Source organism: Dryas octopetala, chromosome 2, assembly GCF_963921425.1.
Source record: "Dryas octopetala chromosome 2, drDryOcto1.1, whole genome shotgun sequence".
Taxonomy (NCBI): domain Eukaryota; kingdom Viridiplantae; phylum Streptophyta; class Magnoliopsida; order Rosales; family Rosaceae; genus Dryas; species Dryas octopetala.
This window is the reverse complement of record NC_141367.1, coordinates 3,762,833-3,776,406: the sequence shown is the minus strand read 5'-3', so window position 1 is coordinate 3,776,406 and position 13,574 is coordinate 3,762,833. Positions and strand designations below refer to the sequence as shown.

General features: G+C 40.2%; 1 protein-coding gene across 1 annotated transcript; it reads right to left on the bottom strand.

The window, feature by feature from the left end:
• Window positions 1-7,628: 7,628 nt before the first annotated feature.
• LOC147292561 (uncharacterized) lies at window positions 7,629-8,603 on the bottom strand. The gene has a single exon (XM_086230881.1). The coding sequence runs from the start codon at window positions 8,601-8,603 to the stop codon at window positions 7,629-7,631; it is 975 nt and encodes a 324-aa protein (XP_086087007.1).
• Window positions 8,604-13,574: the final 4,971 nt, after the last annotated feature.

Sequence of the window (13,574 nt, the reverse complement as noted above, 5' to 3'; positions counted from 1 at the left end):
GTACGTTCATCTCATAAGAAGGTTTTGCCCCAATTTTAGAACCCTAAAATCTACTACATTATTTCTCTTATTTCATCTATGATTTAAAATAATTTTATTCGATTCATTTATTACGATACACTTTAATTCCCTACTTTTATCTAAAGAGGCTTTGAGTCCTGATTATTTGGCTCTAATCGCCTTGGCCTAGGTGGGTAAAGGGCAGTCCCTCGTGCTTGGGCGATGAGGTTTAATGCGGAATTTTTGTTGCTGGAGAATTTCCATTTGAGTGTTTGGCTTTATGAGGTTTAATGAGGTTTAATCGACTAGAGCACGATAAACCTCAACGGCAACGCCCTCCGGCAACTTTTTATTTTGCTGTTTGGCTTTATGCATGGGCGTTGCCTCCTTAGAGCTTTCTTCTTCCCTTTTTGCTAGTATTGTTTGTCTAGTTGTGTGATTATGGGCTGGGTTCCATCCCCCAAAATCTTTTCTTTGTATGGTTTCGTATTTTTCTGACCAAGGGCATGCCATCCCCCCTTGTGCCTTTTGCTTGAAATGAAATTATTATCACACCTAAAAAAAGGGCAGTGCATATGTTGTCCTTTAGATTATTGCATCTTGCGCTGTTTGTATATTTGAGTAATCTATTGCCTTGGATTGATAACAAGATATCAGTGGACAAAACCAATCGACCAACAACAAGTTAGGGCGATTGTCTATTTTTGCAGTATGACCATCAAGTGACTTCAAAAAGTTTGAAGGAAATTTCTAGAAAATGATGGATATTCCCCAAAAATTTAAACCTATTCCATTTCGTTTGAACTTTTTTGATTCTATGACCCTTTGATTGAAATATATAGTTCTCTACTTTTGTCTTTTCCAATTTCACACACAAGATGTTGGAAGAGCTAGGAAAATCAAAGATCAAAAGAGAAACTGTAAAAGAGGAATGTACACTACAAGAAAAACATATTTGGGCAACGAACAAGAACATTTGTCGCTCAATGTTATACAGATTTGGGCGACGAACTAGTTCGTCTTCCAAAGACACTTTGGGCGACGAATACCATGTTCCTCGCCCTAAAGTTACTTTGGGCGACGAAATCATTTCGTCGCCTCAACTCACGCGCCAAAATATTAATTGACAAATGCATTAGGCGAGGAATATGCATGTTCTTTGCTCAAAGTTTGGGCAAGGAAAACTTAAATTCGTCGCCCAAACCTACTTTGGGAGACAACAAATTTCGTCGCCCAAAGTACTTTAGGTGAGGAATGTGTATATTCCTCACCCAAAGTCATTCCTTTTTTTCTTTTTTGGGTACAATTATATGTATGTTATTCATACAATGCGATCGTGTTTCCAACGATCCGAACCGTTCAATTTTTAATTCCTCATTGAAAGATCAGCGTTGCAAGAAATTAGGATTATTGGAGATGCAAAAGTTATGTAACGGTGCTCGAATGTATGAACAATCAAGAGTTTGCTAATACTAATCGATGGAGTAGATGAATTCCGATTTGGGCGATTTTTTGCAGGAATGATGTTTGAGTATAAACGAATAAAATGAACAGCTCCGATCGTTGAAATTACATTGTAGTCTTTACAATTGTTGAATCGACAAAGTTTCAACGAAAAAAACTATAGAATTATACTCTTCAAGTGTATTTGTATGTAGAAGATTACTTTTGTATTGTGTTTTTAACGATCCGAACCGATCATTTCTTAGTGCCCCACTCAAAGATCATCTATGCAAAAAATTATTTCAATTGGAGATGTAGAAGTTAGGTTTGGCATTTAGGGTGTATAGACGATCTTGATTCTTATAATAATAATCGGACGGGTAGATGAACTCTGATTGAGCCGATTTTTTGCAGGGTTGATCTTTGAGTATGAACGTACATGATGAATGGCTCTGATCGTGATAATCACGTTGTGGTCTTCACAATTATTGAAGCTACAAGGTTTTAACAAAAGAGCTAGTTAATAGAATTGTATTCTTCAAGTGTAAAAACCGTTCATTTATATGTACAACCTCATATGTCAATCGTGTTTTCAATGATCCGAACCGTTCATTTATTAGTTTCTCACTCAAAGATTATTCTTGCAGAAAATTAGGTCAATTGGAGATGTAGAAGTTTGGTATCGGTGGTTGAACTTATGAACGATCGTGAATTTTCTAATACTAATCGAAGGAGGAGATGAATTCCGATTTAGCCGATTTTTTGCAAGGATGATCTTCCAGTATAAACGAATAAAATGAACGATTTCGATCGTTGAAATCACATTGTAGTCTTCACAAACTGTTGAATCGCCAAAATTTCTACTAAAAAGTTAATAGAATTATACTCTTCAAGTGTATTTATATGTAGAAGCTTAGATTTTTATTATGTTTTTAACGATCCAAACCGATTATAGGCTAGTCCCCCACTCAAAGATCATCCATACAAAAAATTATCTCAATCGGAGAAGTAGAAGTTAGGTTTAGCATTTAGTGTGTATGAAAGATCATGGTTTTTATAATCATAATCGAACGGCTAGATGAACTTTGATTGAGCCGATTTTTTGCAGGGATGATCTTTGTAATTTACAATTATTGTCATATATGATGAACTATGAACATAGATGATGAACGACTGTGATTGTTGTAATGACGTTATTGTCTTCACAATTATTGAATCGACAAGGTTTGAACGAAATAGTTAATAGAATTTTATTATTTAAGTGTAAAATCCACTGATTTATATGTAGAACCTTATATGTCGATTGTGTTTTTAACGATCCGAACCGTTCATTTATTAGTTTCCCACTCAAAGATCATTCATCTAAAAAATTAGGTCAATTGGAGATCTAAAAAGTTTGGTATTAGAGCTCGAACATATGAACGATCATGATTCATACCAAAAATCAACTTTGGGCGACGAAATATATCTTTGGGCGACGAACTTCGTCGCCCAAAGTCTGAAATTATGGCGGGATGAAACGGTGCCCTAAAGTCAACGATTTTGGGCGACGAACATGATTTCAAAGTCGACGAACATGATTTCGTCGCCCAAGCTTTTGGGCGACGAAATAATGAATTCCTCGCCTAAAGGTGCTTTGGGCGACGAACCATGTTCGTCGCTCAAAGTCTTTCAATTTGCATAACCCAGTTCTGAGTTCACTTCACACTTCACTCTTCACTCCCTCGATCTCAGCTTCACTCTCTCTCAGCTCTCGCTCCTCCCTCCTCTCGGCTGCCGGCTTCTCCCTCCTCCTTCCCTCGTCCTCCCTCCTCCTTCTCCCGAAACCCAAAACACCCCCCCTCCTCCTCCCTGCTCCCGAAAACCCACCCCCCCCCATCTGCAACCCACTCCCCTGAAACCCACCCCCTCCACTCGAAAACCCACCCCCTCCACCCGAAAACCCACCCCCTCCTCCTCCCTCATCCCGAAAACCCACCCCCCCAAAACCCACCTTAATTTCCCCCGAAACCCACCCCCCCACCCCCCGAAACCCACCATCCCACCGAAACTCAACCTCTCCCAAAACCCACCCCCACCGAAACTCATCCCCCCTATCCGAAACCAGCTCACCGAAACCCCCCCCCCCACACACGGTAATTTTTTTTTTTCAATTTATGTTATTTTAATTAAGTTTTGTTATTTTCTGTTTTTTATGTTTTCTAATATTGTGGATTTTGCACTTGTTGTGGATTTTGCACTTGTTGTGGATTTTGCATAAATTGGTTGTGGAATTTCTGATTTTAGTGGTAATTAGTTAATGTTGTGGTTTTTTTTTAATTTAGTGGTTTGGTTGTGAAATCTGAATTTGATTGATGTTGGGCTAATATTTGACAATGATTTATTTTTTTGGTGAAGGAAGAATAGTGTTGCATTTGTTGTGAAGGATAATTGCATTTTTGGTTAGGTATGTGTTTAATCTATCTTTTAGTTAAGTTTTTGTATGATTTAGTATTTAATGTTTCATATATAATTGTATTAAATTTTTTAGTGAATTAGTTTGTATGTTAAAATTAATTATAAAATTGATTAGTTAGTTTGTATGTTCTTAAATGCTAAAATTTAATAGTATGTTTGTATAATTGTATGCTTATATGAGTCAATTTAGGGTTTTAAAATTATGTATACCATATGCCTCTAATAAGAGGTATTTATACAATATACAAAAGCCTATTCTAGGAAGGAAAGATACAATCCCATAACAATTGGGAATTCCCTAATTACAAGATATTTAATTACAAAACTAGTCAACGATTCAACACTCCCCCTCAAGGTGGTGCATAAACATCGCAAATGCCCAACTTGACGAGCGAATCGTTAAAAACCAAATTTGATACAGCCTTGGTCAACACATCTGCCAACTGGCCTGTAGTACTGACATATTGTACCTCAACTATCTTCTCTTCCAACTTTTCATAGATAAAGTTCCTATCAATCTCCACATGTTTCGTTCTATCATGCTGAACCGGGTTCTCAGCAATTTTAATCGCTGATTGATTATCACAATACAACTTCATTGGTTTCTCAGAGGAAAAACCCAACTCCCCCATAAGCCTTTTAAGCCACAGCAATTCACACATACCTTTCACCATTGCCCGGTACTCAGCTTCAGCACTAGATAGTGAGACAACCTTTTGCTTCTTACTCTTCCAAGTGACCAAATTACCTCCAACAAAGGTAAAATAGCCCGAAGTTGATCTTCTCCTATCTCCTTTACCCCCCCCCCAATCTGAGTCTGTATATCCCAAAACATCTACATGCCCATGTTTTGAAAACAATAAACCCTTTCCTGGTGCAGATTTCAAATATCTCAAAATCCTTACAACTGCTTCCATGTGTTGCTTCCCTGGATTATGCATAAATCTACTCACAACACTCACAGCATACGCAATGTCAGGTCTAGTATGAGATAAATAAATCAAACGTCCAACTAACCTCTGATACTGTCCTTTGTCAGCTGGAATTTGATCAGAAAGCTCTTCTAAACCATGGTTCTGTTCAATAGGAGACCCAATCGGCTGACTCCCAAGCATGCATGTTTCCTCTAGAAAATCAAGCACGTACTTCCGTTGAGACAAGAAGATGCCTTGTTCAGACCGGACGACTTCAATTCCCAAGAAATATTTGAGGCCACCCAAATCCTTCATATCAAACTCAGACGACAAATAGTTCTTCAATTTATTCATCTCCTCAATATCATTACCTGTGACCACCATATCATCTACATAAATAATGAGTGCTGTTAATTTGTCTCCCACTCTTTTCAAGAATAGAGTATGATCTGCATTACTCTGTTCATATCCATATTTCTTCATGGCAAGTCGGAATCTACCAAACCAGGCTCGTGGAGACTGCTTCAAACTATATAAAGCTTTCTGTAGTTTGCATACAACATTAGAGCCGTTCTGAGCATCATAGCCTGGTGGTATCGCCATATACACTTCTTCCTGTAAATCACCGTGTAGAAATGCATTTTTTACATCATACTGTTGCAAGGGCCAACCAAAATTTGCAGCCAGAGATATCAAAACCCGAATGGTATTGATCTTTGCAACAGGAGCAAAGGTTTCCTGATAATCAATCCCATAGGTCTGGGTAAACCCTTTAGCAACAAGCCGAGCCTTATACCTATCAATTGAGCCATCCGGCTTACACTTAACAGTGTATACCCACCTGCAACCCACGGGTCGTTTGCCTTCTGGCAACGGAACCAACTCCCAAGTCTGATTTTTTTCTAGTGCTGTCATCTCTTCAGTCATTGCCGTGGCCCATTTTGGATCTGACAAGGCTTCTTGAACTTTAGTGGGAATATGGACGACAGTCATATTACTGACAAATCCTCGGCAAGCCTCTGACAGCCTATGGGTAGATACATACTGAGCAATAGGATATTTCACCTTCTTCACAGCTTCGGGTGAGAACCTATCAGGTGGTACTCCTCGATTACTCCTTGGTGGCAACTAATACCTATCAACCTCAACATTCTCATGTTCACAAATATTGTTAGTATTAATCACAAAATCTATACTTGCCTCAGGAATAGCTGCACGAGGAGAACGAGGAGAATTGGGAGTGGGTACTGTTGATGAAGTGAGAGAGGGGCTTTCGGCAATATCCAAATCCACACTAACACTCGGCTGGACCTGGTTGACGACTTCAGTGGTGGCTTCAGCAGTCCCTTCTTCATGTTCACCCATAGTGGTGTCCTGAATCGGATCCTGAATCGGACCGGTTGGAATAGAATCCGAAAATAATTCTGTCCAATTCAAAGCTTCCATAGTAGTGCTCTCCCTCGGAAGCAAGGAATGAGATAGCGGAGAAGCAAAGAACATCTCATGTTCAGAAAAAACAACATCCATGGTAACATAGTACTTACCAGTAGAAGGATGAAAACATCTGTATCCCTTATGTAAGGGATGATAACCCACAAAAACACACTTGAGAGCACATGGATCAAGCTTAGTACGCATATGCTTCTGTAAATGCACAAACACAACGCAACCAAATACCCGGGGTGGAAGTGTAAGATGTGAAGGAAGAGGTACAGAGGATGCCAGTGTATCTAACGGTGTCTGAAATTCCAAAACACGAGTAGGCACACGGTTGAGAAGATAAACAGCCGTGGTAATGGCGTCCTCCCAAAATTGTGGCCCCATATGTGCACCAATGAGGGCAGCCCGTGTAATTTCAAGAATCTGTCTATTTCGCCGTTCAGCCACACCATTTTGTTGTGGAGTGTAAGGACACGTGGTTTCATGCAAAATACCATGAGTCTGAAAATAAGTGCGTAACTCCTGATTAACGAATTCCCCACCATTATCAGACCGAAGCACTTGTAAAGATGCAGAAAATTGTGTCTTAATCATTTGGTGAAAAGTACGAAATATTGCAGCTACATCACTCTTATGTCGCATCAAATAGAGCCACGTCATTCGAGTGCAATCATCAACAAACAAAACAAACCAACGAAAACCAGAAGAAGTAGTAACAGGAGCAGGTCCCCAAACATCCGAATGAATCAATGAAAATGGCACAGATCTTTTATTAGGACTATCATAATAAGTAGCACGGTGGCTTTTTGCCAAAATGCAAGTATCACACCGAAAATTTGAAGGTTTACATGTTGAAAATAAAATAGGAAATAGACGCTCTAAATAACCAAAAGAGACATGACCCAACCGGTGATGCCATAACCAAATCTGATCCTCAGATGCCCGAGATGACCCTTTTGCAGATAAGGACCGCCCCACACAGACATCGTCCACATAATACAAGCCCTCTCTCTTAGTACCACGCCCAATGATCTCCTCGCTACAGAGATCCTGAAGAAGACAGAAATTGGGATAGATTAATACTAAACAATTTAATTGAGCAGTAACTTGCGGTATAGACAAAAGATTATTAGAGAGAGCAGGAATCAACAGGGTATGGTCCAAGGATAAAGAAGGAGTTAAGTCAACTCTTCTAGCACCAGTAACAGGATATGATATGCCATTTGCATTGGCAACAGTAACACAATTAGGTAAGCAGTTATCACGTAACAAAGATGCATCGAAGGTCATATGGTTTGTTGCACCAGAATCAAGAATCCAACCCACATCTTTTCCGGAACTAGTTGTAAGGAAAGCATGACCAACACTACCTGACTATTGAAGAAGGGTAGAATCTACCACAGAGTGAGACATGTCCACTGATGTAGTCGGCAGGACAGCCACTGGAGCACACGGCGGCTGGGTTGCGGATGGTGGAGTCACTGAATCCGGCAGTGGAATGGAGGTACACAACGCCACTTTTCCACTTTTTCGAGCCTGCAAACGCTCTTTATGAGCCGGCCACCAGTCAGGATACCCATGTTTCTTGAAACAGGTTTCCGCAACATGTTTGGTACTTCCACAATGAGTACAAGGACCACCAACAGGAATAAGAGAAGGCGATGTGATAGGACGGTTGCCAACCTTCTTTACTGCCATAGCCATCTGAGAAGTATCACCTTGATTCATCATAGTATGACGACGAAGTTCCTCACGTCTCACAGTGGAAAAAACCACATCAGGTCCGGGAAGAGGATCAGTACGAAGAATATCTCCCTGAATAGAATCATATACATCATCAAGACCAGCAAGAAACAAATAAACACGATCTTCACCAATTTCAGTCATACGTGTATTTATCACATCTGCCTGAGTAAAGGGAATAGGTCTGCGATGATCAAGCTCCTGCCAAATAATTTGAAGATCAGAATAATAGGTAGCGACCGATCGCCCAGCCTGTTTGGTCGCCATAGCCTTACGGGATAAATCATATAAGATAGATTTATCAGCACCCTCATAGTAGGTCTTGGACACAGCATCCCAGACATTTTTTGCAGTAGGTAAACGGATAAATAACGTCATCACATTCGCCTCCATGGCACCAATAAGCCAACCCTTCACAATGGCATCTTCCATTATCCACTTGCTATAGGTAGCACTTGTCACCGCTGGTTGAGGAGTGGTGCCATTAAGATATCTCATCCTTCCTCTTCCTGCAACAAACATGGTCACAACTTGAGACCAAAGAGTAAAATTCGGGCCATTCAATTTGACCCCATAAGGAATGGATGTTGGCTCCGGTGCCGTCATGACCACAGTGGAATAGTAAGAGCCTGAGAAGTAGTGGAAACATCATCCATCATTTTCCTGGGACTTTAGGTTGTTTTAGAAAAACTGGTAGCAAGAGGAAGAAGCAATCGGCTTCTAGGATAGAACTGAAGAAAGAAGAAGCAGTCGGCTTCTTAGAGACACTTCAGGTAGAGAGGAAGAGCAAGCAATCGGCTTGCAGTGGAGAACTGGGCGGAGCAATAAGCTTTGGCAGGGTATTTGATTGAAAACAGTGCCTAGGACTAGCTGCTCTGATACCAAGTCAATTTAGGGTTTTAAAATTATGTATACCATATGCCTCTAATAAGAGGTATTTATACAATATACAAAAGCCTATTATAGGAAGGAAAGATACAATCCCATAACAATTGGGAATTCCCTAATTACAAGATATTTAATTACAAAACTAGTCAACGATTCAACAATATGTATATTGTTAGATTAATTATAGTTTAGTTTGTATGCTACATTTAATTTAGTTGTAATTGCAAAATTCCCGATGACGTAGTCCAGCACTCCTCAAGTACTGGGTTAGGTCATGTGGCACGAAGCGCTTGTGCGAAGTTATTAGTCGATAACTTTGTACATTCAACTAGTCGTGCGAAGTTATCAGTGGATAACTTTGTACACTAAACTTAAATTCACCTTAGACCCGTTCGAGAGTCTATTGGACGCGCGCATGGACGCTGGGCGTGACTGCGCTCCAATATGATTCTTGAATTGTCCAAATTACCCATGGACAGTTTGGGAGTGCACAATTATGTGTTGTGGTTAGCGGTTCATGTGACGTGGTTTTGATCTAAGAAAATTCCGGCAACATCTCCCTATGTATTCTTCGAGTGCATACTAGATATTTGTTTTAAATATCTACGTCGTGCACTTGGAGAACCATAGGGAGATGCTATCGAAATTTTCCCAGATCAAAACTACGTCGTGCGAGCCAACAACCACGACACATATGTGCATTCTCGAATGGGATAAGGCCCTTACCGGAGGCCTAAGGAGACGAAGAATGGTGACGAATCATTTTCTAATTGTCGTGTAATATGGAAACAGGCATCATGGACCGACAGTGGATATGTAATACGAATCGTGTTAGTGATGAATATTTGTATGGGATCGAGTCATTTATCAAAGTTGCACAAGAACATGTCAATGCTCAGAATAATATAAAGTGTCCGTGCCAAAATTGTAACAACACTTTATGGAAGACAGTGCGTGAAGTTAGAATTCATTTGGTGAAATATGGGATGTCACACAACTATACGACATGGTATTATCATGGTGAACCGAGAGTTTATGCTTCGACTTCCTCGGATGCTCGAACAATTCTGCAGCCTACTGAATCTGTTGGTGATGATAATGACCAAGTGATGGGCATAATAAGCGATGCTTATCCATATGCATCGCTTGACCACGAAGTCAATCAGGATGATACAGAGAGCGATAATATGGATGAAGATGATGGGTTGCTCGAAGTCCAAAGAGAAGAGTTTGATAAGTACGAGAGATTGTTGAAACAAGCTCAGCAGGAATTGTACTCTGGTTGTGAAAAGTTCTCAGTGCTAACTGCTGTTGTTGAGTTAATGCATTGGAAAGTACTTAATCAACATTCGAATCGAAGTTATGATCAGTTGATAGATATTTTGAAACGAATGCTTCCAAAGAACAATCATATACCTGAAACCCATTATCTTGCGAATAAGGTGTTGAAAGATATTGGTTTGGGATATGAAAAGAGTAATGCATGCAAGAATGATTGTGTATTGTTTTACAAAGAACACCAAGGGAAGGATAAATGCCCTGTGTGCAATGAGCCGAGATATAAGAACAAGTCTGCAGAGAGAAAGAAATAGATTCCACAAAAGGTGTTGCGTTATTTCCTACTTAAGCCAAGATTGCAACGATTGTACATGTCGATACATACTGCAAGTGACATGAGATGACACAAAGATAAGCGGGTTGAGGATGATGTGATGAGACATCCTGCAGACGGAAGCGCATGGAAAGAATTTGACAAGATATATCTGGATTTTGCAGCAAATCCACAAAATGTCAGATTAGGACTTGCTACTGATGGATTTAATCCATTCGGAAATATGAGCACATCTCACAGCACTTGCCCAGTGGTCGTGGTTCCTTATAATTTGCCTCCCTGGAAATGCATGAAAAAAGAATTCACAATTATGACGCTATTAATTCTGGGACCGTAATCCCCTGGCAAGGAAATCGATGTATATTTGTAGCCGTTGATTGATGAGCTGAAAGAATTGTGGCACAATGGTGTGCCGACATATGATAAGTCCACCAAAACAATGTTTTCCTTGCATGCGGCAGTCATGTGGACAATAAATGATTTCCCAGCTTATGGGAATCTATCAGGTTGGAGCACCAAGGGTTGTATGACATGTCCTACTTGTAATAAGGATATAACTTCCGCTTGGCACAGTGGTAAAGTATGTTATATGGGCCATCGAAAATGGTTGCTGGGGATCATAAATGGCATCACAGTAAGGAGGCCTTTGACGGAAAAAAAGAGATGGGCGTGAAACCTAAAGAATTATCTGGTGATGACATCTTGAGGCAGTTGAATAACTTAGAATTTGGCCAGATTGGTAAACATCCCTCTAACAAAGAACGAAATATGCTAAGGTCACCTGCATATCTAAATTGGACGAACAAGTCGATATTCTTCGAGTTGGAGTATTGGTACAAGTTGAAAATCAGGCACAATCTTAATATAATGCATATTGAGAAGAACGTGTGCGAAAGTTTGGTGGGGACAATTTTGTGCATTGAGGGAAAATCAAAGGACACAATTAAGGCTCGACAAGATATGCAAGAAATGAGCATTAAGAAACATTTGTGGTTAACGAAGAAGGGTGATAAAATGATAAAGAAACATCCATTTTATACCGTGAAGCCTGGGGATAAGAAAGAATTCTTAAAGTTTCTTGCATCGGTCAAATTTCCAGATGGATACGCGGCCAATATCTCACGAAATGTGAAAATCGACTCTGGAAAAATTTTGGGCCTGAAAAGTCATGATTGTCATATTTTATTGCAACGTCTGCTTCCGGTGGGTATTTGAAAATTTTTGCCCGAAGATGTGGTTGAACCGATTGTTGGGTTGTCAAGGTTCTTTCAGCATATATGCGCTAAGATGTTGCTTGTGTCGGACATGTCAAAATTGAAAGATGAGATTGTGTACATCCTATGCAAATTTGAACAAATATTTCCACCGGCCTTTTTTGATATAATGATTCATTTGATGATACATTTACCGCAAGAGGCAATTCTTACTGGGCTGGTCAGTTATCGGTGGATGTACCCAATAGAAAAGTAACAATTCCTAAACGTTTTTGTTACTATTCTCCAAGTTTAGCTCTATGTTACTCATAAAAGTTTTCTCACTATGTACTTACATTTGCAGAATGTTGGTTAATTACAAAAGGTACATCCGAAACAGGGCACGCCCCGAAGGCTCCATAGCAGAGGCATACATTGTAAATAAATACATCACATACTGTGCAATGTATCTCAGCAGTGTTCAGACGTCATTCAATCGGTCCCAACGCAACGACGACAATGGTGAAAAAAATGAGACACTTTCTGTGTTTTCTCAAATTACATGACCATTTAGCGAAGCCCCTAAACCAGCTGTTGAATTCTCGAAACACGATATGGAGGTGGCTCATTGGATTATACTCAACAATTGCGAAGAAGTTGACTCTTTACGCATTGAGCATGATGAACTAATGAATCGCGACTATCCAAGATGGGACAGGGAACGTGTACAAAAAAAGCATCGGGAATTGTTTCCTAAATAGTTTAAGGAACATGTAACGACCCGACCCAAATTTCACTAGAAATTTAAATTTTTATTTAACTATGGTTTTTAAGAGGTTTTTAAAGGATGTTGAATTGTATTTTAAAGATTTGAGATTTATTTAAAAAATAAAAAGGGTTTGGATTTAAAAGTTTTTTATTATTATTATTTTTGTTTTAATTTGGGGCTTGACCCAAAGTTGACTTTTAAAATAAATGGGCTTTCGATTTTGACTTTGGGTTCGTTGGATAGGTTTCGAGCTCACGAGTTCATAGACACGTAGCACGCATCATTTCGAGTTACGGTTAGAGAGATATAGGCGTTTGAAGCGAGGGGCAATTTTGTAAAATTGACAAATTGGGTTTTAAAAATTTCAAAATCAGATTTTTTTTAAGGATCTCTCTCTCTCTAGAACATTCTCTCTCCCCTTTTTATTTCTCTTTCCCCGACTCTCTCCCTCGGCCTTCTCTTTCCTCTGCGCACGTCCAGCTCCGGTGAGAACTCACCATCGCCGGCCAACCCACGACGGCCGAAGGCCACTAACGTGACCCCTAGCTGCCGGCCATCCTCCCTCGCGTCTCCCTTGCACCGGCGAGCCCTTCCACGTGCAGGAACAGTCGAGAGAAAACACAGCTCACCGCCGGCGATCTCATTTTTCCTGCGACGACGGGACACCGGACCCACTGGGTCTTGATCCTCTCGCCATGGCGAGTTCAATCATGGTGCTCCCATGCTCCGATGATGCCCCATGACGGAGCAATGAGCTCGAGAAGCCCGACGCAGCCGTCGGCTTCCGCCGTCGATTCCGGCATTTCCGGCGAGATTTGGCCATCGACTCAGTTACGAAAATTGACCCTCCAGGTACGGGCTATCTTTCCCTTAAGGTGTGTTTTCCCAATTTTGAGAAATTGAAAATTTGATTTTAGGGTGTTTGTTATATTTCGAATTTCTTGAAATTGGACTTGAATTTGAATTGTTTTTGTGCAATTGAAGGTTTTATTATGCAATTAGAATTATTTAGAGTTGAATTTGGGTATTCCTAGTTTTGTGCCGCTGCTGCCACTGTTGGCCCCGCCCCTCATGGCGGCGGGTTGGATGGTTTCTCATATTTTTTCCACTTCCTT